Source organism: Terrapene carolina, unplaced genomic scaffold, assembly GCF_002925995.2.
Source record: "Terrapene carolina triunguis isolate 2854851 unplaced genomic scaffold, T_m_triunguis-2.0 Scaffold238, whole genome shotgun sequence".
Taxonomy (NCBI): domain Eukaryota; kingdom Metazoa; phylum Chordata; order Testudines; family Emydidae; genus Terrapene; species Terrapene triunguis.
Genome location: NW_020664589.1, coordinates 3,122,140 through 3,149,942, shown reverse-complemented (window position 1 = coordinate 3,149,942; position 27,803 = coordinate 3,122,140). Strand labels below are relative to the sequence as shown.

At 51.6% G+C, this 27,803-nt stretch overlaps 1 protein-coding gene across 1 annotated transcript in view; it reads left to right on the top strand.

Moving 5' to 3' along the window:
- Positions 1-27,803, top strand: part of ASTN2 (astrotactin 2) — a 572,108-nt gene that overhangs the window by 386,669 nt on the left and 157,636 nt on the right. Inside the window, exon 17 of the mRNA XM_026657253.1 lies at positions 4,499-4,764. Coding sequence (XP_026513038.1) covers positions 4,499-4,764 — 266 coding nt within the window. The remainder of the gene's footprint in view (positions 1-4,498; positions 4,765-27,803) is intronic.

Sequence of the window (27,803 nt, the reverse complement as noted above, 5' to 3'; positions counted from 1 at the left end):
CCACTGGAAGATAGAGCCTGCTTCCAGGAGACTCCCAGTGAAAGCGGGAGGGTTGGCAACCCGCCCTTGGCCTCTGCTGAGACTGGCCACCAGGAGGCCAAGAAGCACTTAGCATGGTGGCAGGAATTTGTGTGTTTGAGAGATTTGGACATCGATCTACTACCAGACAGTGCCCTGAGACCACTGTGGGCCTGATCTCCCGACTGAGCACCTACAACATCCATTGACTGCGGCTCTTACCAGGCCTTAACTCAGGCCACCCGCAGCCTTTAGACGTTGAGGCTTTTGGCCAATACCCATCAAACCAGAGATGCCAGGAGGGAAGGCTCCAATCCCACTGTAAATGCCCTGTGTCAACTGGTTCCCCTTCTCTTCCGCTTCCATGCACCTCCCAGCCTCCTCACGTGCCCTCCGTCCCCCGCGCAGTCTGAAATCTGGAATGGAAGCGTCACAGATGAGAGGATTTTTTTTTTATTATTTTTTTTTTAATAAATCCACTCAGTAGGTAGAGTAAACAAACAAACAAAGAAAACCCCCTTTAACCATGTCCAGTAACGAGAGGAAGCCTGCAGAAGGGCGCATCCGCTCGCAGCTCCCTCAGCCACTCCACTAAGCTTCGTGGCTTTCTCTGACAACGTTGGAAGTAGCCTGGAGCCACCTTTCGAGAGCAGAATCCCTCCAGGAATGACTTCCCGCTTCCATTCTCTATGTCTGTAGATACTGCTGTCTCCCCAGATATAGAGGTGCCTCCTTCACAGCCTTGTTTTGTTTATCTCAGTAACGACCCCGCTTTATTCCCGCCGAAAGGTTGGTTAGTGGGAATGTGTTCGCTCTTCTTGCGATGTCCTTGATCCCGCGTACAGCAGCGTTCTCTGACAGTCAGTCAAAGGACGTGAGGCTCCGTCTCTGGGCCGAAGAGCTTAGAGGATAATGAATGAATGCTGCGGTTATTTGTATTTCTAATTGGCAAGTGCCTTGCCAGATCAGCTGCGTGTCACTGTACACTGAGGACACTTAGGCAACCCTCTTTCCTCCTTAGCCTCGTCCTCAGTGCCATGGGGCTGCTGCCAAGGGCAGTAGCCTCCCCTCATGGTGCCTTTCCTGGGGGTTGCTGCACTCACTATATATTTGCTGTTACACATGCTCTTTATTTGGCTATGGAACAGAGATTTGTTTCAGCTGTATCAGCTTCCCGAAAGCAGACAGACTGTGCAGCTCCAGGCTCTCTCCCCTGGATCTCCCCACCTGGGAGCCTCTTGCAGCCCTAAAGCTGTGATTTTAAATTGCGTTTCAGACTTTTTAGGTGAGAGACCACTTCTGCTGTCAGAGACGAGGCCGCTCACTGGGAGAGCAAACGCCTGAAGCCTGTTCTCAATTTTTCACTCAGATCTTATTCATGCAAAGCTCTCATTGATCTTGGTAAGAGTTTGGCTGAAGCAGGACCTGAGGATTTATCTCCTTGGAATTAGGACGGCCAGGAAGTTGCACAGTGGTTGCAAACACTTGAATCTGTTTCAGGGGCGGGGAAGGGGGGAAAAAAGCCATGTGCTAATGTTGTAATATTCATTAATAACACGTTGTGCCTCCATGGCTCCTTTCATCATCATATCTCAAAACACTTTGCAATGAGGATTGAGCGTCGGACCTCCCGCTTGGGGTGGAGAATGTTATGAGCCTCACGACAGGAGCAGGATTTTCTGCTTAGAGGAAACCTTTTCCTCCAACTTACCTTCAAATGCTCCTTTGCCTTGTGTTGGGTAACCCGCTGTTTCGCTTTGGGCTTCGTTTGTTCCCTACCCAGCAAGCCCTTTCATTGATCTATATTTGGGACTGACCCAGCATCGTGACCTCACGTGACAACATGGCAATGCTGTATGGTGAGGTGAGGGGGTATCAAGATGTGTCAGCTTGGTTCTCGAGGAGAGAACTTCAGAGGTTGCAGATGTAAAGCTCTATGCTGCAGCCTGCTCCATGAGCAGCAAGAAGATCATTCCAGGTCCCAGTCACCCTCACTACAGAGAAGCATATTTCTAACATTCAACATATTTCCCATCCCCTTTCTATTCAGTTTCAGAGCCCTACTCCTTACTATACCCTCCACAACAGATAGCCAGAGGGATCTAGACCGTTCTCAGTGGTACCAGATGGCAGAACAAGGAGTAATGGTCTCAAGTTGCAGTGGGGGTGGTTTAGGTTGGATATTAGGAAACACTTTTTCACTAGGAGGGTGGTGAAGCACTGGAATGGGTTACCTAGGGAGGTGGTGGAATCTCCTTCCTTAGAGGTTTTTAAGGTCAGGCTTGACAAAGCCCTGGCTGGGATGATTTAGTTGGGAATTGGTCCTGCTTTGAGCAGGGGGTTGGACTAGATGACCTCCTGAGGTCCCTTCCAACCCTGATATTCTATGATTCTTTGATTCTATGATTCAGTAGCGGGGTGGGGACGGGATTTGAACCAGAGTTCCACCAACTTTGACATGACCACTTTGGAGGTGGAACATTGTTTGGGACAGGGACTGTCACATACTATCTATTTGTACAGCACCCAGCATCGGGGAGCCCTAAGGTGATTGGTATCTAGGTACCACCCTAGTTTAAATAATAATAATTAATAATTAATTAATACTCAATTATAATGATCACAGGCTTGTCTCACACCAGACAATGGGGCTATCAGGCCAGACAGCTGGTTCATGTAACCTAGAACCTTGCCCAGTACTTGACGATTAAGACTATATTGAGATGCTTGCCATCCCCAAGTGGTGCGTTTCTGTGCATTGGGGAAGAACGGAAGGTTGGGGGGGCATCATTCCTTCCTGACCTCAGCTGCCTGAAGCTTCCTGTCTTTGATCCTCACAGAGCTCACACCTCCCATGGTTTGTACCCAGAAACCCACAGCAAAACCCCAGTGAAAGTGGTTTTGCATGTCCGAGACCTGAAATCCCACAACAGCCACCGTCTCCCTGCAAAGTAGGTGCAAAGTTGTTTGAAAGGGTCATGAGCCTTCCAGCAAAACTGGCTTGGAATTAAGGCGCTGTGTCTGGGCGAGCTTTCATTAGTATTGGTGGTGTATTGGACAGCACCATTACTAAGCAGAAGAACTGGCCAGCTTTGATTTTGTTGACATTTTTTTCTTCCCAATGAAAAATAGTGTGTGTGTGTTTGTGTTTTCCTAAATGAAAATAATGTCGATAATGGCATAGAGAGTACACTTATAAAGTCTCTGGATGATACCAAGCTGGGAGAAGTTGCAAGTGCTTTGGAGGATTAAAATTCAAAATGATCTAGACAAATGGGAGAAATGATCTGAAGTGCAGAGGATGAAATGCAATAAGCATCAATACAAAGTACTCTACTTAGGAAGGAACAATCAGTTGCACACACAAAACAGGAAATGACGGCCTAGGAAGGAGTACTGCGGAAAGGGATCTGGGGGTCTTAGTGGATTACAAGCTAAATATGAGTCAACAGTGTAACACTGTTGTAAAAAAAAGAAAACATCATTCTGGGATGTATTACCTGGAGTACTGTGTCCAGTTCTGGGCGCCACATTTCAGGAAAGAGGTGGACAGATTGGAGAAAGTCCAGAGAAGAGCAACAAAAATTACTAAACGTCTAGAAAACATGACTTGTAAGGGAAGACTGAAAAAAAATTGGATTTATTTAGTCTGGAGATGAGAAGACTGAGAGGGAACATGATAACCGTTTTCAAGTACATAAAAGGTTGATAAAGGAGGAGGTAGAAAAATTGTTCTTCTTAACCTCTGAGGATAGGACAAGAAGCAATGGGCTTAAATTGCAGCCAGGGAGGTTTAGGTTGGATATTAGGAAAAAGTTCCTAACTCGCAGGGTGGTTAAGCACTGGAATAAATTGCCCAGGGAGGTTGTGGAATCTCCATCAGTTGAGATATTTAAGATTAGGTTAGATAAACGCCGGTCAGGGGTGGTTTAGATAATACTTAGTCCTGCCATGAGAGCAGGGGATTGGACTAGATCACCTCTCGAGGTCCCTTCCAGTCCTACGATTCTATGAAAAATGTCTTTTCTGATGGGTATATTCCCTTTTGTTTCACTGGAAAAAGGGCCAGGGAGGGAAGAAAATAAGGGAGACAAAGGGGAAAGGGCAACTGAAAACCATTTTTTTTTTCAAAAACCAAAAATTGTTGCTTTTCATTTTATTGAAAAATCAAAAAAAACCCAAATCTGCAAATTAAAACACAAAAATGTTCATTTCTTTAGAAACATTTCACTGAAAATACGTCCCATTTTTCAACCAGACCCACCAAACAGCAATGTGAAATCTCCTGTTTCTCTTGATCTCCCTTCCCTTCTCTTGGGCCTCCCTCCCAGCCTGGTCCCACACGACCTGCGCTGTAAGCAGCTGCATTTATCCTGACTGCTGTGGCGTTTGGTTTGGCGACAGAAAATGTTTGACTGGGCTGAAATTTATTTTGCGCTGGTCTTTTTTCCCCCCTCCCTTCTCCCCATTCCCTAAACAGAAACGACTGAACTCGGTACAAAGAAGGAGCTCAAGTCTATGCCATTCATCACCTACCTCTCAGGCCTGCTGACAGCTCAGATGCTCTCGGACGACCAGCTGATCTCAGGCGTAGAGATCCACTGCGAAGAAAAGGGCCGCTGCCCCTCCACCTGCCACTTGTGTCGGCGCCCAGGCAAGGAGCAGCTCAGCCCAGCCCCGGTGCTGCTGGAAATTAACCGGGTGGTGCCCCTGTACACGCTGATCCCGGACAATGACACGAAGGAGGTGAGTGAGGTGGTGATGAAACCTGCTCTGGAAACTCCTCTCTCGCTCCCTGCTTTCCTCACCTCTTCTCTTCTTCCCGTCAATCTCTCTATCCAGTTTGGAAGCACTTTGGGGAAATTCTTTGTATTTTTGTTCTGTGTTTGTACAGCCCCTAGCACAATGGGGCTCTGGTCCGTGACTGGGGCTTCTAGCCACTACCGCAAAACAAATAATACCTCTCTGTCATATCCATTGATCCTACACTAGTCGTCACAGTATCTGAGAGCCTAACCAAATTATCCTCACCACCATAGAAAGGCCAAAATATGGCATTGTGTCCATGTGTCTCAAGCAGCCTGGGAGCATCCCTCCCTCCCCACCATCTCTCCTTTTCTCACCGTTTCTCATGAATCCCTCTCTCTCTCCTGCTCCCCTTTCAGTATCCAAATCATTCTCCCCTTGGATGCAAAGCAGAACAGTACCGGCAGCGTGTGTGTGTGTGTGTGTTCATTCCTAACAGTCATCCACGGCTGAAAACAGAGCTCTGGATCTTTCCCATGGACACCCCTCGGATTCAACAAACCAGGACCTGGGGTGGCACCCCTTGGCTGCGCCTGGGGAATCTGGCGGAGCTTCTCAGTGCCCTGGGACTTTGCAAATTACAGCCCACATCTCAGCCCATCCCGTGCATAGGGAACGGGGCCTGGGAACAGGCCCCTGGGATTCACCCAACCAGCCACTGGAGGTCACTGTTACTCTAACAGGTGCAGGCGACGCTAAGATCAGCCTCCTCTCTGGCACTGGTTTCTCTCCTGTCTCTTGCTCTCTGCAAATCCTGCAGGAACGTAAATGTTAATCAGATGTAGATTTATTTGCTGGTTTCCCCAGTCCCTGCTCCCCCCCCCTCTCACCCCCGGCCCCCAATCCAAAAATGACAGACCTGTTTAAAGTCACTTATTAGCACCGAGCCTGCACTTGATTAAGGGGCTCAGAGTGAGCCAGCGCGCGGCAGCTGTGGGTGGGACAAGGGGAGCTGCAGGTCTGGAAACAATCCCAGCCCCGAGTAGAGGTGTGACCACCTAGTGTGGTTCCCCCGCGCTCTCCCACACCCTCAGAGGGCAGAGCACCTCTCTCTCTCTGCCTCCTTCCCTCCTCCTGGGCCTGTCCATCCTTCTCTCTGCCCCTCGCTCTCCTTCCGTCTCCTTCTCCACCCCAATCTGCCTGCCTCTCTCCGCGTAGCCGTTTCTCACTCTTCCCTCAGTCTCCCTTGTTTCTCTTCCATCCGTCTTTATCTCCCCCCCCCCACCTCCATCAGTCTGTCCCTCTTTGCAACGGCCGCTGCCTCTCACAATCCCGCCATCTTTCTCCAACCTCCGCTTCTTTCCATCCATAGGAAGAGTCTGCACTTCCTTGGCAAAGGCTCTCCGTTCCCCTCTATGCCCTGGGTTGGCCCAGCCGGCCCCTGATCATGGCTTTTAAAGCTGCCCGTCCTTTAACGCGGCTGGGGAGCTTCTCCCGCTTGCGGCAGGTGACGTGCAGGAGGATTGCAGTGTCAGGAAGCAGGTGTAGCCCTAGCTGCCCCACCTGGACCTGGAGACCTCAGACTGGCAGACTTCATGGCCCTGGTGCAGCCATGCTACTAGCCTGGGCTACGCCGGCACCGGCTTCTTCTTCCCCTCTCCCCTTTGCAGTGAGGGAGCATAGAAGATGGACATTGCTGGCTCTTGGTGTCTAAGCAGCCTCTGTGCATCCACCACCAGCACCGTCTCATCAGCATGCCCTCTCCTTCCATGTGAGAACTTCTGCTTGGACAGCAACAACCCCTCTTCCCCCCAGTCAGACCCAGGAACGAACAGGGCGGGATTTCCTTTGAGAGCTGGGATTGATGCACGGAGGCTGATACACACACTGGCTTTTTCCTGGGCAGCAAGACTGGAGGGAGCGATTTGCAGCTTCATGCAGGCAGCCAGCTCCCAGAATAACCCAAAAAGACAATGGCTGCTCGGTCTCTGGAGCGCCCTCCCTTACGCCTAGCAGCAGAGGGGGCTGCCCGCTCCACAGTCAGGGTGTGGGGCAGGGACAGAGAGTGAAGGCTGCCGAAGGCCAAGGTGGATCCCAGAGGGATTTGGGAATCAGCAGGCAGTGTGTGTGTGTCAGGGGGCAAATAACCTGGAGCGGGCACTGAGCCACAGTGATGCGGGTCGGTAGGTTGGGATGTTACTGGGATGGAGAGTGGGGGCAGGGTCGTTCCCTCGGGATGCTCTGCAAGATGTCAGTTTGTTTTGGGGAAGGGGAATGGGTTCACCAGCAGGCAAGGGGTTAATGGCGGGGAAAAAAGAGAGAGAGAGAGAGAGACCAAGCCAGTCTAAAAAGCTCCTGCTGCTACTACTCATCCGCCAGGAAGTAGGACAGCTTCTCCGCCACTCCCTTTCCCATACGCTGGCCTGTGCAAGGAGGCAGTGCGGCCTTCCAGTCTCCTCATCTCATCTCCTCCTGGAACGCGCCCCATCACCCCTCCCTCCTCCGCTACCATGATGCGGCCATCCCCTCCCAACCGCCTCCTCCCTCTGGGTGCCCAGAGTTCAGATCTCACTCTTCCCAGGCTCCGAGCAGAAGCAAAGTTCCCATGTGCCCTGCCCTGGAAGGGCCTCCGGTTTGGCTTGGTGAGTTGGACACGGGCTGCGTTTCTCCAGCAGCAGCGTCACTCCCTCCCTCCGTCCCGCGGAAGAGAGACTGTCCCACCGGCCGCAGCTGGAACCGAGCCCCGAATTGTACTTTCTGCTGAGGCCCTGGAAAAACCAACCACCCTTCTACGGAGACTTTGATTAATGCGCGCGTGCTCCTCCCTGCACCTGCTACATTTGCACACGGAGAAGCATGCCCCCCAAGGGAACCTGTCTCTGCAGGCGGGGGTTCCATGCATGTGCGTGCAAATTCGAGGGAGAAGGAGCCTTCCCCTCCCTTCCCCCAACACTTTCTGCATCAGCAGCTGTTCCTGCCAATGGCGGAGCTTGGATCTGAGCTGCACATTCTCTTGCGCCTGTGCAGCCCATGCCAAAGAGAGGGGGAAGGCTGCTCTGAGAACTGCAGGAGAAGGCGTCTCAGAGGCGGAGGGGTGCGGGAGAACACTCAGGGGAAGCGGTAGATGCGTGCGGCGTTGGCGGATGCTGGTCAGCTGAGTACATGTTATGTGCCAGAGAGTGACCATGTGGTACCATTGCACCATAGCCCAGGCCTACGCCTCCTTTGTCTGTCTAGAGTCTCTGATGCTTGCCTTTGCTACAGGCCCCACTTACCCACCCACGGTCCTGCTAGGGGCCCTGTTTTTGTCTGTGGCAGGACACAGGTAATTAATTCCTTTTGTCTTCCATATCCACCCCCACCACAGCTTGCTCTCTGTCTTTTGCTGTCCATCTCTCTCTCAATTAGTTCATATCACTTCCTATTTTCTTCTGTTCCATTCTTTCCCCCTTTCTCTCCCTCCTCCTTTTACATTTATTTTTAAACCTTTTTATCATCTGGTCTGCCCGCCCCTTTCTCCCCATTCCTTCCCTCTGCTCCTCTCTTTCTCTGCTCCTCCCCTCCTTGTGCTTCAGTCGCTTTCAGCAAATTATTCCTCCCCTTTAGCTCTGCAGCCTCTGCTGGTTGAGACAGCTCCCTACCTATTCAGAGCCAATCAGCCATGTAATTCACAGCTGCCAGCCATGAGCCCCCAGTAAGAACTCACCGTCGCTACTGTGGGAAACTGAGTCGGGTCTCTCCGTCCCAGTGTGGGGCGAGAGAGCCAAGATGTACACTGCATGGCAGCCTGGGTGCGCCAGACATGATTTCTACTGGGGAGAGCGCAGCGTCCCCATTGATAGAACGAATTGGGGTTGAAATGATGCAGGCCCTCTGTTGTAAAGAAGTTGGCATCCTACAGGGTTAGGATTGCCGGTAGGAGAATGTGCAGTGGAAACTTTCACGACGCCCATGGGCTAAGTTCACTACCTATTGAAATTAATCCTACCAAATTGTCACGGCCAGGGCATGGGTCGGTCAGGCTAGTGGGTAGGGCTGGAGTCAGAAACCAAGAACCAACGCCGAGGTCAGAAGCCAAGAACCAAAGCAAGGCAAAGGAGCAGGGTCTGTCATAGACCCAGATGGGGATCCACTTGGTTGCACAGACCACTTCTTGGTGTCCCCCCAGGCTTAAGTAGCGCGCCTGGAGCAATCAGGGCCCCCATGAGCACTGTCAGACAGGCCCTCTGTGGGGAGCACATTCGGTGGTACTTGGCTCCTCCGGGCTCACAGCCTGTTGGTCGCTGTTGGGCCAGAACTGTGGAGTGGTGACATGGATCCTGCTCAGTGTCCAGCAGACCTAGGTTCTAGCCCTCCTGCTCCTCACACAGAGAATTCCTACTCCTGTGGGAGCACAGCGTTCTCTCAGTCCTCTCCATGCACAGAGGTGGTGAGCTAGGGTCAGGCATTTTACTAGGAGATAAGGGACCAGACTGAGCTCTGGCTACCAAGTCCCTATCTCACTAGAGGAGTTCACCGTAGTATCTGAGCAGCTTACAGCTATTAATGGGTTTTACCCTACACTGCGGAGGTGCAGGGCAGATTTAGTGACTTGCCTGAGGTCACACAGAGAGTTAGTGGCAGAGCCAGGAACTGAACACAGGTTCTCCTGAGTTCTAGTCTCCAGGCCCAGCTACCAGTGCCCTCCCCAGCCAGAGCTGAGTTATGTGCGCATACAGACGTGCACCATTCTTCTCCTGCCTGTCCCTCCCCCGCATTGGGTCTTTGCCCTGTTTTGGTTCTTTGAAAGTTTCTTTCCTGTTGAGGGGACAATTGTGAGCTACTTTACGCACCAAAGCAAGGATTTAAGAAGTTACCAGCTTCCCCCTGCACATGCTACCCCATATCATGGGTCAGTGCATGAAAGGGACAGCAGCTTTTAATGCAGCGTTACTCCCCATCCTGCATGAATGGGCAGACGGGACCTGCAGTGGGAAGAGCCTTGACTCCTCCCTCCCTCGCCACACACCAGTACTGATGGGGAAGTGATCTGTACCAAGCATAGAGCTGGCACGGATAACTTCCCCCACCCCAGAGTATGGGGAGACCAGGAGGAACTGGGTGATTCTCAAAATCCCACGGCGGTTCCTGGCCTGCTCTCAGGGCAGGGTAGCTATGTGCTGCCCCTTATGTGGGATAGGCTGTAAAATGACACTCTGGCTCTAAGTGATGATTTGCTGTAAGAGAGCAGAAGGGAAAGGTAATAAAAGATTGACTGGCAAAGCATCAGGACTGGGGCTGGTCTCAGCCAGTTGTGGAGATGGAGATATTGATTGACCTTTAGCACAAACAACAAATGTCGGTGTCTAGGACTACCATTCAAACCCCAAGACGGCCGGCCTGGTGTGAATACTCAGCCCAGAGAGATAGACTTCACTGCAACAGCCATGCAACATGAATCACACACTAACTAGCCTAGTGTTTTCCTCCAAGCACAGGATCCACAGTTATTCCTCCAAAAACTCCCGTTTGCTGTCTCCTGTGGGAGTGGGGAATAGTCAATTGATGTAGCTAATGCTCTCCTATGGTGTATCTGCAAGCAGATAATGAGTTCTTCACATTTATTTAGTAAATAACCTGTGGGTCGATTCTTTGATAGTGAATATTTGAATTTTCCTGTGTGTTGCCAGGCTGCAACTGGTCCAAAAAGTCACATGCTGGACAGTATTTCTGCTTGCAGATTGGATGCACAAGCACTTCACGCGCCCGTGCTTGGGTCTGAGGATTCAAACTTTGCTTTCTGCAAATACTTGCACACGTGGATCTTCAAAATTCTCTTTCCGCAAACGTTTTCCCAGCTACTCAACTGCTCCAGTGTCCGTGGGACTCAGCGACAGGTCCAAGGAAATTCATTTCAAAATTCAAACACCTATTCATGGCCTTCTCTGGCTATCTGTGCTGTGATGCATGGACTGTTAATAAAGGCTTCTGCAGTGAAAGGACTGCCCGTTCTCCACGGAGAACTCCAGCTCTACCAGTCAAATTGGTGCGACTCAACTGTCTTGAGTGGAACGGGTGACTTTGTTGCCTCTTTTCAGTGTATAACTACTACCTAGCTTGGTTTCACGTGAGCTCCAGTCCTCTGATTCCTGCCTAAGTTGAGCCTGATGCGAATAGGCAGTCTCTATGACGAAGGCATGCATTGGGGGGCATCTTCTCACTAGAGGTCTCTGGGGACCATGTCAATGTGTAGGCTAGTCTGCTGTCTTTGTACTGCTTCAATCTGCTCATGCACCGTAACACCACAGGCACTGTAATAGTGGGTTTGAACAATGGTCCATCTGTGCCAGGATCCTGTCTCTGACAACGATCAGTCAGAGTTTCAGAGGGAGGTGCAACATACTCTTTACTGTCAGTTTACTGAGTAACCTGAGGTTTCTCCCTCTCCTCCATCATGTATTGGTCAGTTCAGCTTGTGCACTGAAGCACAAAGGTTTCTGTCCATCGTACATCTTTGTTCTGTCTTATGGAAAAGCTCCCTCTCCCCGTGACCCTTGGCACAGAATGCAATCAAGTGAACACAGCAGCCGTCGAACAGCCCCACAGGAAGAGACATGTAACAACAGCGTTTTCTCAGACAGGCTCCAATGCCAAGGAAAGGAATCACTCCACCCTGCCTTTGGGAGGGTGCGGTTTAGATGTCTGCCATGGTCATTTGGTCTCCTGGTCATTAGCCCCTGCTATTCCACCAATGTATTCCTACCCTGCATTGGCCTCGCATCCACCTCTTGGGTCGGGCAAGGTGATTCTCATTGCACCTGGAGTTTCCCTGGCACTGCTCTCCAACTTTGAGCTGGGGGAACATCCATCTCCTGCAACGACCAGGCAGGGGGAATTCCTCCAGCTCTGAGCGCAGCAAAGCCTGTAATAGTATCATTCTCACCTTTCTGCTTCTTTGACTTCTCAGCTCTCTGCAGCTGTGTGATTGACTAGCAGCCCTGCTCCTGATAATCACCCAGAGGCACAGGCTGAGAAAGAGAGAGACATCAGGTTTGCGTACTCTGTAAACCTCCAAGTCCCTTGGAAGAGGCGGTTGGAAAACGAGCCAGCCCGCTAACCCAGAGAGGCAGCGGGAAGAGAATGGAGCTTACGCTTCCCCCCCACACACTCTGAACATCACAGTATTGAGACCTAGAAGATTCAGTGCATGCATAGAATGCTGGTTACCTGCAGGAATCCACCTTCTGCACCGATAGCCAGCCAAGGGGTCCTGGTTTGAGGGGGTCAAACCTGACTGGCTGGGATCTTCCTCTTTCAAGAGATTATTTTCCTTTGCATTGCACTTTCCCCCATCAACCAAAACAAAAAACAAAAAAAGCTCTCCCGGAGCAGCTCAGCCAGCTGCAGAAACGCTTAGAGGGTTGCGGGGGAAGGGGAGCAAGGGGAGATTAATCTCGTCTCCTGCGGGAGATGGATTCAAAGCTCTGTTTGTATGGAAGGAGACAAATGAACTTCTAGTTAGAATTTTAGGAGACCTCTGGGGCCTTTATTTAATTTTAAACGTGAGTAATTTCAGCGTCAATCTCGAGCCGTGTCGCCCTCGCAGTAAAGAACAGGCAGGGCTTGCCGCGTGACTGGAGCTGCCAGGGTGCATGGTCAAAAACACCCGCGGCAGTCTAGGTACCGTCACCTCCCACATGGCCTCGGTAAGAGGAGAGGCCAGGCTCCCTTCGCACCCTTGTTCTTCCTCAGCTGAAGGAACTGCCCAGCGTCCACTGAGCAATACTGACCTCGGTAGACTCTATGGGGATGTTTCTTTATCTCCCCTACCCCAAGTGGAGACCTCTCACTCCACAGCATGTGAGAGAAAAAGTGACAGATCCTCCTGCCTGCACCGTACCACTGTGAGTGTGTGTGTGGGGGGGAGGTTTCTTTAGATGGTAGCACAATTCTTCATTACTACCTGTGGTCTGATGCCACTGGCTGCACTTTGCATTCTCTTGTTGCCAGTGTGCATCCAGCTCCCCTCCCCATGTCTCCGTGTGGATCTGGCCACCCCTGAAAAGGTTCAGCCGAGCCAACACTTGACACTTCCCAGTATGCCAGAGGCCTTAAATGATGGCCTTGTTTGTGGCCCCCCCAGCATCTGACCAAAGGCGCTCTCCTGGTAGTGCTAGAGAGGCCTTTATCTACGCTTATTACCTTCTCTCCCCTTACACAGGCTTGAAAGTATTGGTATGGTCAATATATATTTTAAAGGAGGGGACAACACCCACCTGCTTCTCTGAACAAACAGGGCTGCGCTGGGAACTTGATCAGCAAATGTGCACTGAGGTTTGTCCCCTGAGAGCCGGTCCATCCTCTTCATCAATGCTTCACCCACCCATCCTCGGCGGCTGTAGAAGTCTGCCCATCAGTGCCGCCTGTCTGGGAAACGCTCTGGCTCGTGGAGTCCTCGGAATGCTGTGGCTGGAGGTGATGGGTCGCAAAGGGAACTGCAAACAGCCCCACCGATGAAACCAACTCTGCCGGAATCCCCAAAGGCAGCTTGCTGCCCACCTCCCTTTCCCCCTCTTCTCTCTCTCACTCTCAGTTGCTGCACAAAGCAGATGGGATAAGCAGAAGGAGATTCAGACACGTATTGGCCATCTGTCCTTCTTAAATTTGGCCAAGTAAACAGCCAAGAGCCAAGCAGAAAAATCCAACTGGGAAGGCTCTCATTGGCTCTTCCCGGCATTCCTGTTAGCATGTGCCACTCCGATGGTATCCCAGCCTGAGCATTCCAGCCAGCCAGGCTCGGCCATGGGGCCTCCGTGCCGGAAGAGAAGGCGCTCCAGTCAGCACGTGAGAGCAGGCCCATGGTCTCGGCTGAGGGAGGCACAGCTTCAGGACTGAGGAAGCGCGCGGTGTTTGCATTGAGTCTGACCCACAGCGGCAGCCTGGAGTTATCCCCAACTAAGAAACCCCCCTCAGAGACCACAGGGTTGTCTTCGTTTGATTGGCTGCGCTGCCTGAAAGGTTGTGGCCCGTTGATGAAAATGAGGCCATGAAAGGAGAGAGGGAGGGAAACCCCTTCTTCACACGCTCCACTCCCCCATCCTTCCAAACCTCTTTCAGGTGCTGGGCTGGGAGGGGGGGGCTGTAATTAAAAGTAACGCACCCCCCACAAGACGTCTCAACTCTGTGGCTGCGTTTGCGCTAAGTTTTCTCGTAGAAGTTCCCCGCGCCTCTGCAACACGGGGGCGCTAGTCCAGACAAAGAGCCAGTGTTGTTACCGCCAGGTCATGTAAACCTGCTCTGAGTAGGTCCAGACGACACAGCTGTAAAAGCAATGTCAGCCCGTCTAACCTGCCACTCCCAAGCCCTGTCGTTTTGCAGTGTGGGCGCAGCTCCAGTGGCAGACCGGAGTCAGAAATTCTGCATGGTGCAGTAGGGATATGTTAGTACAGGTGTGAGACCTGAGTCCAGCAATTGTAAACCCAGGTTTACAATGCAGTGTGGATGCTCAAGCGCTGGCTTGGAAACACGTGAGACCACAAGCCCAGGTCCTGCAGACCTGGGTTTGCAATCTAGTATGGACATAGCTGTCCTACAGTAGCACTTAGGGTAATAATAATTAATAGGCATTTGAGAATGGGGTTCCAACGGGGCTTTGGCTCGGATACCTGCCTTTAAGCTGATATCACTATCACACATCCATGCCCAACTATTCCCCACGGGTGGAGGGGGGAACCCATTCTATTTGATTCTGTTTGGGTTTTCACGCTGCACTCGCCTGCATGCTGTTTAAGCACCTGGGCAATGCATTTACTTTCCACCACTGATGGTTGAACCCCCTGTGACAGGGTGGCCTGCCCCTTTAAGGACCAGGAATCCGGGGGGCAGTCAGCCCAGTTCACTTAGCCCCACCCTGCTGCCACCTGCTCTGGATGTGGGGCCTATGAGGAGGAAAGCCCAGTGGGGATAACTGGCTGGGGAGGAAAGAAGAGGAGCTGACTGCAGAGGTAGGCTGGGAGAAGAGCAGACAGATTGCTCCTGCCGGGAGACTGTGCAGCCTGGGTGAGGGCCAGGAGCTGTTTGAGGACTTTGGCTGGCCAGGGCCCATGGTAGGAGGAGGTGGGATTGTTGGGGTAACCAGAGCCCAGGTACCTGTTGGTGGATGTGAAGACTGCATTGCAACTGGGACCTACCAGTAAGGAAAGGGGCTGGATATTGAGCCCAGCTAGGTCGAAGATTCCTTTGGGTTTTTTTTTTTGTGGTGGGGGGGGGGGTTGGAAGTTTGTCTAAAGGATGCTGTTACCATGGAAAGGTGAATTTGCTGGAAGATCAAGTCAGCTCTATGCCGGGAGTAGGCTTAAGATCATTGTGGGGAAACTGAGGCGGACGTGCCGCAGTGCCAGGTCTCACTGTGAGAGGGTGCGCCAGGACAGCGCTCCAAACAGCTGCTGTGCCAGAGCTCCTGCCGGGGGAAAATGGGAGATTGAAAGGAGCTGTAAGAAACCCCATAACAGTGTGATCCAGAGGCCCAGGTGGATAACATGAGCCAAGGTGCTTTGTCATCACAGAGAGGTAGCACATGTTTCCAGCAGGGATTTGCTTTGTAACATGCTGTTCAGGCATAGCAATTTGCAAAGCAAGAATCCCCGAGGAAAGTGTGCTCTGCAGGCTGAATGTGAGTAAAGTGCACATCTATGTTTGCTGGGGAAAACCCTGGGAACACTGGTAGTGTAGCATCTCCCCAGATCCACAAGCACACATCTTGGGATGCTCTGGGGCAGAGAAGAAGCAGGAAGTGATGGCAGGTGGGAGAGGATAGAAGGGTTTGTTGACAGTCAACTATCCAAGCACCTGCAGATCAGCTTGGGAAGGTCTCTGTGAGGCTCACAAGCCAGTGTAGATATGGCCAGCTTGGCCAAGCCATCCCTTTCCATCTCTGATTTCCACGAGTTAATCACTCTCTCTGATGACATCTCAGTTTGCCCCGGAGGCAGAGCAAACCTGGACCTGGGGAAGCCAGAGCCATGGACTGAGAAAATGAATCGGGATGCAGTAGTGCTGAGAGCCTCAGCGAATGCAGGGAGGAAAACAATGAAAGTGGAGGTAGAGCATGTCAAATGTGGATTTACTCAGAGCACTTTCTGACCTACAGCTGGCCAGGAGGCACTGCATACAAGGTTGTGATATTTTGCTCTTATCCGTTGAAGTCTGTTCAAGCAGACAGACATTTGTGCCCCTTCCCATTGGTCACTTTTTTCAGGGCTGTGGTATCCCAGAGCTGTTTGTTTTAGGGGAGGGGAGGAAAAATCTGTACGTGTGATCGGCAGCAATGCCCGGGAAACTGGCATTCACAGGGCCTTGGTTCCAACACTGCAGCTCTCGCCAGCTTCTCCAAGGGTCCTTGTCCCTCCAGACTGTGCAGAAGTGGAAGGCCAGGCAGGCTTCGGAAAGAAAAGAAAACATGCTGTGCACGCAGATAACTCCCCCAAAGCAGAGTCTGAAGACATGGAAGGTCGGTGCCAGCAATTTATTTTTCCATGGACAAAGTTACAAGGGAGCCAGAGCAACTGGGGACAACGTTGTTATTGAGTGAGGAGGGGAGGTTATATCTGTTAATTGGCATTCGTCATTCTTGCATTAATACGCTGTGCAAAGTTTAGCCACTTGGGCCTCTTCCTGATATGGATCTCGTCCACATCCGACATGCATTAGTGAGACAAGAGACTAGCCCCGTGCTGATCTGCCCTATTGTGCTATAATAGGGAGCTTTGTATTCTAGGTGTGAAAGCAAAGCTGACTCGCCTGGACGGGACTGTCGCTGCAGTATGAATGTTGTCTGATGCTGCCAGGTTTTCCAGTTTCCTCTGCTGCTCCCTCGGTTCCCATCCATAACAGAAGCCAGTGCATTGCCCATCCTGGATCCTTTCCAGCACCCTGAGCTCTCTGGCAAAATGTTGATGTCCCTCCACAGGATGAACTGCAGAAGATACTGCTCCCCAGGGAGAAGCAGCCGGAGCAGAGGAGGGTGTGAGCACTAGAAGATGTGGTCGCCTGCCAACAACAGTCGGGAAATTTCACCTTCCTTTGCGCTGAACCTGGAACAGACTTGCAGACGCAAACTCCATAATCCTGGAAAGAGTCCCTGGTCTGGGAAGGCCTTCATTTTTATCTCCTCTCTTAGATGTTGTAACTTCTATGGAGTAGCATTGAAGCCCATTGAACCAGGCTGCTGGGTTTGAAATGCACTGCAACCGAGGTCTGACCTGAGATTCCAGTTCGGTCTAGCTAGGTGCAGAACCTTAGCTCGCCGATGAATGAAATCCTTGCCCAGGGCATTATTTGTATTGCTGTAGTGCCTAGGAGCCCTTGTCATGGATCAGCATCCCATTGTGTTAGGTGCTGTAAAAACATGTAGCATTTATCTGCATGGGATTTGCCCTGTGATCATGATAAAGGTATGAACTGGCTGCTGTATCTCAAGGGCACTTCTTGCTCCACTTCTCACAGCCGTAGCGGCGTTTGACAAGGAGGATCATGTGGTTAATGGACCCCAATGTCAAGGTAGTGGTACAAAAAGGCAGGATGTTAGTCTTGGCTGTGTGACTAACTGCCACCAGAGATCAAGCTGATCCCATGTCTTGGATGGCCTTGGTTCTTCTTTCCAGAGGGATGTGATGTTACTTTGGAACTCGTGTAGCGTTGCCTAGATATACCTGTTATTGATGCCTTCGAAATGCATGGAGACCATGTAGCCAAGTCACAGGGTGCACCTCGGAGACCAGAGAGTAACAGGTGGGGCCTAGAGGCAGTCAGACTACGCAGTACAGACAACGCATGCATGATGCACAAGAGGGAAAGCAGCTTTGAATGCCAGCCCATTGACTGGAGGGTCACAGTGGAAAGTCTGCTATCCCATATAGGATGATGGAGGCATAAGAAAGATCAGACCTGTATCCACCCGTAGGGAAGTGAGACTCACCAGTGCGGCGCCTCCTGCTGGTTATCCTGGGAATTAGCTCTTGTCCAGCCTGGAGCGCCCTCTGCAAGCCGGTGTCTCGCCTGCCGCTGGCCCCCATGTCCCTCCTGGACCCCGGGGCCCCTTTTCCTCTGGGTTCTGCCCCCAGCAGTAACCCACAGACTGGGTCTCCCCTCCCAGGGGAACCCCCAACCCTCTATCCCCACCTTGCCTCAGTGGCTACTGCCAGTCACCATCTAGCCCTCGCTCACTGGGGCAGACGGCAGTCTGTCATGGCCACTCATCATTGGCAAGGAGGTTGGTCCAGTTGCCTCTGCCTAACCCGGGCTGCACCTCTGCAACCCCAGTACCTGTGTAGGCCTTCACCTAGGCCTCAGCCTGGGGGTTTACCAGGCTGGAGCTCCCCAGCGCTCTTGCCCTATTCCCCAGCACTGCTCAAGTTTCAGGTACCGTATGTTCCCCGGCAGCTAAGCCCTCTCCCTCCAGGGACTCCTCCAGCTTCTGGCCCACAGCCCTCTTATCAGGGCCTGCTGGGCCCTAATTGAGCTGGTAACAGCTGTGGCTGCTACTCCAATCAGCCTAGCTTGGCTGTTTTAACCCCTGTTCTCCAGGAGTGGGGCAGCCACCCCACTACATTACCTCTTTTGGGATGATCCACAACGGCCTAATAGATGGGTGCTCCTTTCTCAACGCCCTTTGCAATGAGCTGCAAGAGGATAATTCTTTTCAGCATCTTGTTCAGTTTCACCATCATGAGAGTATGCAGTCAATTTATATTTAGGCAAAATGGATAGATGGACATAAAGAGAGGAACCCCATGACTTTCTTTCAGCGTCACAGGCACTCCGATGTAATAAAGGATTGTTATCCCAATTTTACAGGTGGGAAAACTGAGGCACGGGGAGGTGAAGCAAGTTGGCCAAGGTATCCCAAGGCACAAGCAGCAGAATTGAGAATAGAACCCAGGAGTGTAGCGCCCTGCTCTCAGATGCAGAAAAGACTCCATGATTGCATACATCGTTCAGTAAGAAGCTCCTCTTGGGTTTGAGAGACACGCTGATTTCGAGTCCTATACCCATTCCTCCTGGCAAAGGGGCTGTTCCAGTACCATTTGAAGGAGATGTGGAAGAAAACACAGTCTTCACTCTTAGGTGGTTTGCAACATGTTAGAGACAGTTTATTTTCCTTAAACTTGCAAGGGGAGAGTACACTCGGACAGGGGTTCCCCCGTCCCAGGCAGGTCTCCATTAGATAAATAATTAGGGCAAGCATTTATACCTTTTGTTACAGACAATAATGATCAACAACCGCATCTTGTTTATACATATTCCTTCTGATATCTTACTTTTCTCAGCAATGCCTGCTACAATCTGCATTCCATTCTTATCTAACACAAGGTCGAAAAACAGTATCTCTTACAGTTTTTTCCCCACTCGCTTTCCACTTGCCCAGGCCCTGCCTTGAAATCTCGCGTTATTAGAGCTAGTGTTAGCCTGACTCTTGCTCTGTTCCTAGAAACTAAGATATCTGTGTTTAAATCCCCTTGATCCCTTTTCTCTACTTCCACAGAGACCATGGAGTAACAAGAAAAAGGTGAAACTCTCATTTGTTATTGCTGAGGTTGCTCTAGCCAAGAAGTCAGTCACTGGGGGAATACCAGGGGCAGCTCTATGGTTTTTGCCACCCCAAGCACGGCAGTCAGGCGGCTTTCGGCGGGGCCACGCGGATTCAGCGGCATGCCTGCGAGAGGTCCGCCGGTGCCGCGCCTTCAGCGTCCCCACCGCCGAATTACTGCCGAAGCCGCGGGACTGGCGGACCTCCCGCAGGCATGCCGCCGAAGACAGCCTGACAGCCGCCCTCACGGCGACCGGCAGGCTGCCCCCCCGCTGCGTTGGTGCCTAGAGCCGCCCCTGGGGAATACAGAGATTAAGGTTTGAGAGATTTACCTGGGAAACCAGTGCAGGACACAAAATGTACCAGAATAGCCAATTTCTATCGTAATAATCCATCCAAACAGTCTATAGCAAGATTCCCTCAAAGAAATCCACTTCCGCATTCAACCTGCCTGCATTTTTTCCCTTATACATATTTTCCGCTTTGTAATTCTTCCTGAAAATGAGGCATGCACTAACCACAAAAGTTCTTTGATCCAAAGAATAAGTAAGGCCAGATTTCCAAGTCCTCAGCAACTCCAGTTGAAGCTACATTTTCAGACATGCTCAGCACCCAACATGCACCCAACCCTCTGAGCTCTTTGGAAATCCTGAGCCCCATGGTGGGTGCTGAGTCCTCATGAAAAGGCTGGCCTGAAAGCTCGGGCACTTGAAGTAGATTCTCCCTCCCCATTATCCAGCAACTGTTCCTCAGTCAGTCCTGGTGGTGGAACTTCCTTTGTGTTCAAGGTCCTGGGAGCTGGACTGGGGCCCGCAGGTCATTTCCCAGCGACCACCAAAAAGCTGTCTGACAGGAAGGACTTTCCATCACTCCCTTTCTCACCCAGTTTTGAACTGTCGGCAGACAGTTAAAATGTTTCTGTATTCAATTGCTGAGCCTCTGAACCATGAAAACTAAGCAAGCCCTGTGTTCCCCGTGGCACAAACAATAAGAGAAGAAAGACCCATCTGCACTCACGTCAAGGATAGATGGGGTACGTGGGTCATTCATTTTCCTAATATTTGTTAAGCATAGACTCAACGTATGGCAAGATGGGGCTTTATGGCCCTTTATGTCTTGTTCACGTCAAAACAAACAAAGTAGCCGTCCTGTGGGGGGAACCATCAATCCATTATATGGGTCTGTGTGGGTGTGGGGTGTCAGTCTTATTATGCCTTTAAGAGCAAATTTGATGCTGTTGCAGTGATTCATAACGCCATATATCTAATGGCATGACTCCTCATCTCGAAAATAAAACTTCTGAGCCAGGTTCTCCTCTCATAAATCTCCCTCTGGCACTGAAGGATATAAACCAAGTGGCCTGACTCACAGGGAAGCAATACAATCTGGATACTTTAAAATGCAGGAGAAATTTGCCTGAGGACTCAGCGCAGGGTCAGGGTGCTGGGGAGTGGTTAGCTCCCGCAGGACAAGCAGCCTGTGCAGTGCATTGTGGGAAGGGAGTTACTCTGCCAACATGGAGGGCCCAACCCTGTGAGGTGCTCAGCACCCTCAATTCCCATTGACTTGCCATTGCTCAGCCCTTTGCCAGGATCGGGCCCCAAATCAGCACATCCAGGGTTAACTTTATGGTGCCATGGGCCTCCCTTGCCAGTGTCCTAAGACGATGGTGTCAAGGAGAGAGAAGGGTTAACTTTGAGGGAGGGGGAAGAATTACCTCTGTCACAGACACCAAAGCAATGCGGTAGCTGTGTCAAGGACCAGAAAGAGCAGAAAGGCGGGAGGGATAGCTCAGTGGTTTGAGTATTGGCCTGCTAAATCCAGCGTTGTGAGTTCACAACCTTGAATCCTTGAAGGGGCCATTTAGGGATCTGGGGCAAAAATCTGTCTGGGGATTGGTCCTGCTTTGAGCAGGGGGTTGGACTAGATGACCTCCTGAGGTCCCTTCCAACCCTGATATTCTATGACTCCTGGGGGATTAACCCCCAGTCAGATACACCAATGCCAAGACAGGGAGCAGAGAGTCTTCAGTCACCCAGGGTCGGGGCTGGATTAAAGGTATTTTGGGCCTGAGCACAGCTATGTTTGAAGATACACTCGATAATCAAAGACTGATAGATGGCAGATCTCTCCCCCGTCAGATGTGTCCCACCATTGCCATCTGCAAGCAGTCCTTTTTCCCCTGAGGGTCACTCTCGCAGTTTCACCATTGTCTGTGTAAGCGGGCCCTGTGCAGCATCCCTTCCTTCTTTCCTATACTCAGGAGAGAGAGAAAGCAAGTAGGCAGCCGGGTTACGGTGGCAGCCCAGCTTGACGGGTAGCAGATAGCCCTTGAGCATTACCGCTCTCTGAGACCAAGTCCCTCCAAGAACCAGATAGCACCCCCAAAAGACACACTCGTACCCAATGAGCCAGGTGGGTCCCACTCATCAAGTACTACGTCCCTACAGGGCAGCAGAGAATTCCTGAAGGTTACAGGGGGGGTCCCACAGAAGGAAATATTCATAGATTCATAGATTCATAGATTCTAGGACTGGAAGGGACCTCGAGAGGTCATCGAGTCCAGTCCCCTGCCCGCATGGCAGGACCAAATACTGTCTAGACCATCCCTGATAGACATTTATCTAACCTACTCTTAAATATCTCCAGAGATGGAGATTCCACAACCTCCCTAGGCAATTTATTCCAGTGTTTAACCACCCTGACAGTTAGGAACTTTTTCCTAATGTCCAACCTAGACCTCCCTTGCTGCAGTTTAAGCCCATTGCTTCTTGTTCTATCCTCAGAGGCTAAGGTGAACAAGTTTTCTCCCTCCTCCTTATGACACCCTTTTAGATACCTGAAAACTGCTATCATGTCCCCTCTCAGTCTTCTCTTTTCCAAACTAAACAAACCCAATTCTTTCAGCCTTCCTTCATAGGTCATGTTCTCAAGACCTTTAATCATTCTTGTTGCTCTTCTCTGGACCCTTTCCAATTTCTCCACATCTTTCTTGAAATGCGGTGCCCAGAACTGGACACAATACTCCAGCTGAGGCCTAACCAGAGCAGAGTAGAGCGGAAGAATGACTTCTCGTGTCTTGCTCACAACACACCTGTTAATACATCCCAGAATCATGTTTGCTTTTTTTGCAACAGCATCACACTGTTGACTCATATTTAGCTTGTGGTCCACTATAACCCCTAGATCCCTTTCTGCCGTACTCCTTCCTAGACAGTCTCTTCCCATTCTGTATGTGTGAAACTGATTTTTTCTTCCTAAGTGGAGCACTTTGCATTTGTCTTTGTTAAACTTCATCCTGTTTAACTCAGACCATTTCTCCAATTTGTCCAGATCATTTTGAATTATGACCCTGTCCTCCAAAGCAGTTGCAATCCCTCCCAGTTTGGTATCATCCGCAAACTTAATAATCGTACTTTCTATACCAATATCTATGTCGTTAATGAAGATATTGAACAGAGCCGGTCCCAAGTGCGGTGCCTAGCTGATTCTGCTGTAGCCTGGACTCCTACAGGCTACAGCAGAATCAGCTAGGCACCGCACTTTACAGCAGGGGTGCCCCAGGACAGTGCAGAGCCCTGAATGTTGTGGCAATGTCCCTTGAAGGCATCAGGGAACCCCTGAAGGTTACAGTGGGGACTTTAAGGTAGACATGGAGCCCCTGAGGGGCAAGGTGGTGGCCCCAAAGGGAATCTGGAGCCCCTGGATTGTATTGTCGTGCCCTGGAAGGGTAATGCAGCTTCCTGCAGCTTCCTGCTGGAGCCCTGCTTCAGGAACCGCGTTGACCTTTGTTGCGCCCATCCTGTTTTTCCGAAGCACCTGACCTCTTCCCTGCCTCTGAGCCCCCCTCCCTCCTCCGCGCACATGCTCCCCAGCGCACACACTCACTAGAAACCCTGATTAAAAACAAGCAAAGCACAGCTCCGCTGAAGCCTGGCCTCTCCTGGCTGGGTTTGACGTCAGCCGGCTGCTCCTCCATAAACAAATGTCAGGGAAATTGAATAGAGGCTGCTGTCAGGGCCGGGGGCCCATTGTTTCTCGGTGTAACTCTGTTACTGCGCGTAGGTGCGCTCGGCCTAATGAGTGGAATTGAAGGACGCATCGATGGGCTAACCTCGTTTGTGTAAAGGTCGACACAAGGCAGATCAGGGCTCTGTACCTGCAGGATCGAATTAAAGTGTATCGGGTCGGGAGGGGGGAGGGGGAAGCACGTACTTCCCGTAAACAACAAAAGAAATTAACTCTTGGATGGGGCTAAAGGGCACGGCCATGGTGGGTGAGATTTCTTCACTAGGTAGCCAGGGTATCCAGCAATGATAGAGAGCCTAGGTGGGGAAAAGAGCTGCAAAAGCGCTGACCTCTGACTCAATGGAAGCCTAGCGCTTGCGTGCTAGTGAAATACCACTGACCATGCACCCCCTGCTGCACCGTCCTCGGGGGCAGCGCGGGGGCACGGTGACATGCCACAGCAGACGCAGACGGAGGATGTACGGGCACGTTGTGATGGTGCCAGGCATGCGCTGCACGAGTAGTGTGTATGGGGAGAGTGCAAGGGGGCGGCAGCATTTGGGGTTGGGGTTGTGAGGCTTTCGGATGACGGTGTGACAGCAGCCTGGGCGTGTGTTCGTATAGGTTGGCAGAGACAGAGCAAGGGCCGCAGATGTGAAGAGTAACAGTATGAGAACAGGACAGGTAATATGGTGGCAGTTCAGTGGTGGTGGCAGGAGGGTGGGGTGGGGTGGGGTGCAGGGATGGTAGGGGGCAGTATGCTGTGGTGGTAGGGGGTGATATGGGGTGCGGGCGTGGCAGGAGGGCGGTGTGGGAGTGGTAGGGGGCAGTGTGGGCTGCGGGAGTGGTAAGGGGCAGTGTGGGTGTGGTAGGGGGCAGTGTGAGGTGCAGGGGTGGCAGGAGGGCAGTGTGGGGTGGTAGGGGGAAGTGGGAGGTGTGGGGGTGGCAGGAGGCAGTGTGGGCTGCGGGGGAGGCAGGAGGGCAGTGGGGTGTGGGGCTGACAGGAGGGCCGTGTGGAGTTTGGGGGTGGCAGGAGGGCAGTGTGGGCTGTGGGGGTGGCAGGAAGGCAGTGTGCAGTGCATAGGGTTGCCAACTTTCTAATCGCACAAAACCAAACACCCCTGTCCCGCCCCTTCCCTGAGGCCCTGCCCCCACTCACTCCCTGCGGCACTCGCTCCCCCCCACCCTCACTCACTTTCACTGGGCTGGGACAGGGGATGTGGGCTCTGGCTGGGGGTGTGGGCTCTTGGGTGGGGCCAGGGATGAGCAGTTTGGGGTGCAGAAGGGGGCTCAGGGTTGGGGCAGAGGGTTGGGGTGTGGGAGGGGGTGCGGGCTGCAGGCTCTAGTCAGGCGGCGCTTACTCAGGCGGCTCCTGGTCAGCGGCGCTGCGGGGCTCCTGGCGGAGGGGCCAGGGGGTTCTGCATGCTACCCGTGCCCGCAGCCGCCACCGTCGCAGCTTCCATTGCTCGCGGCTCCCAGCCAAAGGGGGCAGCAGGGGCTGAGCTGAGGGGCGGGGGCAGCGTGCGGAGCTTCCCTATTGCCCGTCCACCTAGGGGCCGCAGAGACATGCCGGCCGCTTCCGGGAGCTGCGCAGAGCCAGGTACGAAGTCTGCCTTAGCCCTGCTGCGCCGCCGACCGGACTTTTAACAGCCCGGTCAACAGTGCTGACCGGAGCCACCAGGACCCTTTTCGACCGGGTATTCCGGTCTAAAACTGGATGCCGGGCAACCCTAGCGGTGCGGGGGTGGCAGGAGGGCAGTGTGCAGTGCTGGGGTGGTAGGGGGCAGTGCGGGGTGCAGGGTGGCAGGAGGGCAGTGTAGCCACACAGTGACAGTATGAGAGGAGATACATTGCTTGGCAGACCTTGCTTTGGGCCCAGGTGACTTTCCTGGGCAGCCTGACACAGCTGTCCGCATGCTCCCAACCCGTGGGCGCTGGCGGATGTTGAGCTCGGAGAGCGCTGGAAGCTATTTCCTCTTGAGTGGCTCAGGTGTTTTCTCTCTCTTCGGCTCCACCTGGTGCTCCACTCCCTGACACTCTGCACATGGCCCCGCTCACTCCAGCAAGCTCACTGAGTCTCTCCTGTTGGCTGGAGATGTGAGGGGAGCCCGCACCCATGTGGGCCAGAAGGGAGCTGTAAACAACAGGACACATAACATGGAGCAGGGGGAGCGGTTCAAAGGCCAAGGATGATCTAAGGTCTTTCCTTCCCACTTCTTGGCCTGGCTGGAGAGTACTCTCAGCTCCATGCCCTTCGAATCCTCTTGGAAATCCAGCCTGCTCTCTCTCTCAGGCTCCCTCATGCTTTTCTAAAATCCATGTGTCAGTTTCTCCTCTTCTTTCGAAACCATCAGGAAATCCCATCCGAGCTGTGGCCCCATTCAGAAAGAATCATCCCGGGCAGCCACCTATGGCATCGTACCTAAGTCAGCAGTACAGCCCCCCACATCCCCCGGTTATGGAGTAGGGCTGATGTATTTTTGCCTATGTATTTTTCCTTTCCATGAATTCCTCGTCACATTAGTTATAGCAGACCCTCTGGGTAATGCAGAGGTTGAGAGATTATCGTCTGGTTACAACATGGGACAATTCATTCTCATGCATCTGATCTGTCTGTCTGTTTGTCTGTTCTAGACATTCTCTAATTGCCTAAAAATACCCTTTCCGCTTTTAGGCTTTCACTTAGGATCTAAAGAATAATGATGTATTTTCTCTTTCTTTTGCTCTCTTTCTCATCCTCCCCCCCCCCCTTTTTTTTTTTTTAATGGGAACATTTAATAAATGTCTGGAAGCAGAAATATTGCAGACTCGGGTGACTCAAGGCGCCTTGTTATAAAGGTGGTTGCGTGTTTGGGGAAATTGACTAAATCCCAAACAATAGAGTGTGACGTATGGCTCTATTTATACCCTTTCTTTTTATAAATGGTTCGAGGAAGGCGTTTTTACTACAGTGTTGTGTTAAATACCAAATCTGCTGAAGCCATCCCTGTCCTCCCCAAGGGGTGATTTCAATCTTTAAGGTGTAACCCTTAAAATTAGTCGTATCATGTGGGCCAGACAACTGCGGTCTGGCACTCTCAGAGATTTGAAGGGGGTGAAATAGTGCTGCTTTAAGTACTGGGGTTTTGTCAAATAAGATCTGGCTGGTGTGGGAAAGCCAGCAGGGCTGTTAGATATATAGAGGACCCTCCTCAGTAGTTTGGGGGCCAAAATGTAGGGCTTCTAATACACTGGAAAAGGAGTTGCAAAAGCTAATAGAAGTAGATTTTAAAAAATAATTACAGTGAAGTCAGGGTTTCATTATTGTAGTATCTCTTAGAGACCTCAACTGAGGTTGGAGCGCAAGGGTGCTAGGTGCTGTACGTTCACATAGTGGGAGACAGCCCCTGCTCCAAAGAGCTAACGGTCTAAGTAGACAAGACCGACAAAGGATGGGAGGGGCAACAGAGGTGAAGCAATTTAAGGTTACACAGCAGGTGGGAGGGACTCCTGGCTCTCCAACCCATGTTTCCTGAGACCCAGTCACAGATCTGAACCACTAGACCAGGGTGCTGGGTTTGTTTTAAGCATTCCTCTGTGGTATTAGCAACTCCGCTCCAACAGCCTGGGGCTAGTGCATGAGAACCCGGCAGTGAAACTGACCCGCTTTGTCTTTCTGTCCTAAGCTGAGTGAACAGCAAAAAGTAAACAATCATCAGGCATAGATTCAAAGGAAAGTTAGATTTTTTTTTAAATGATTTCACCTTTACTAATCTAGGGCCGATCCTGCAGTCTGATCCATGAGGATCATCTTTGCTCCTGGGGCTCATATTGTAGTATCAGTCCTCTGAGGCAGTAGGAACTGCAGTGAGGCGTTCTTGTCATGCTAATGACTGTGCAGAGGTATTAATAATTTCCATCAGATGCACCCCCTAAAGTGCTTTTACAAACTCTTCTGTTTGTACCGACTAGGGTACCTAGTCCTGCAATCCTTACTCTTGTGAGTAATCCTTACTCAAGCAAGTAGCACCACTCACTTCAGTGGTGAGTTGGACTGCTCATATGAGTCAGGAGTGTGTGAGGTCAGCATGCATGATGGCCCCTGGGTGCTTTTTATTCAAGAGTCACTTGACTCACCTCTGAAATGCAGTCAATTCTGGGGTGGAGCATAAGGGAAATTAAAAGATGGAAGTAAAGAACAGTAGTACATCCTGCTGAAATTTCAGGTAGCGTTAAGGGAGCCCAGATTTGTTGGAATTGGGTTTATCCCTGTCCTTCTGCAATAAAGTCCCGGGGGACCACATGGGCCCTTTTACATCTCAAAAGACTCCCTTTGAGGTCGGCACTGTACAGACACATAAAGAGAGACAGGCCCTGCTGGGAGAAGCGGACGGTCTAAACAATCAAGACAAAATCATTACCCCCCTTGTACCGATGGGGGAACTGAAGCACAGAGAGATTAAATGACTTTCCCAAGGACACACAG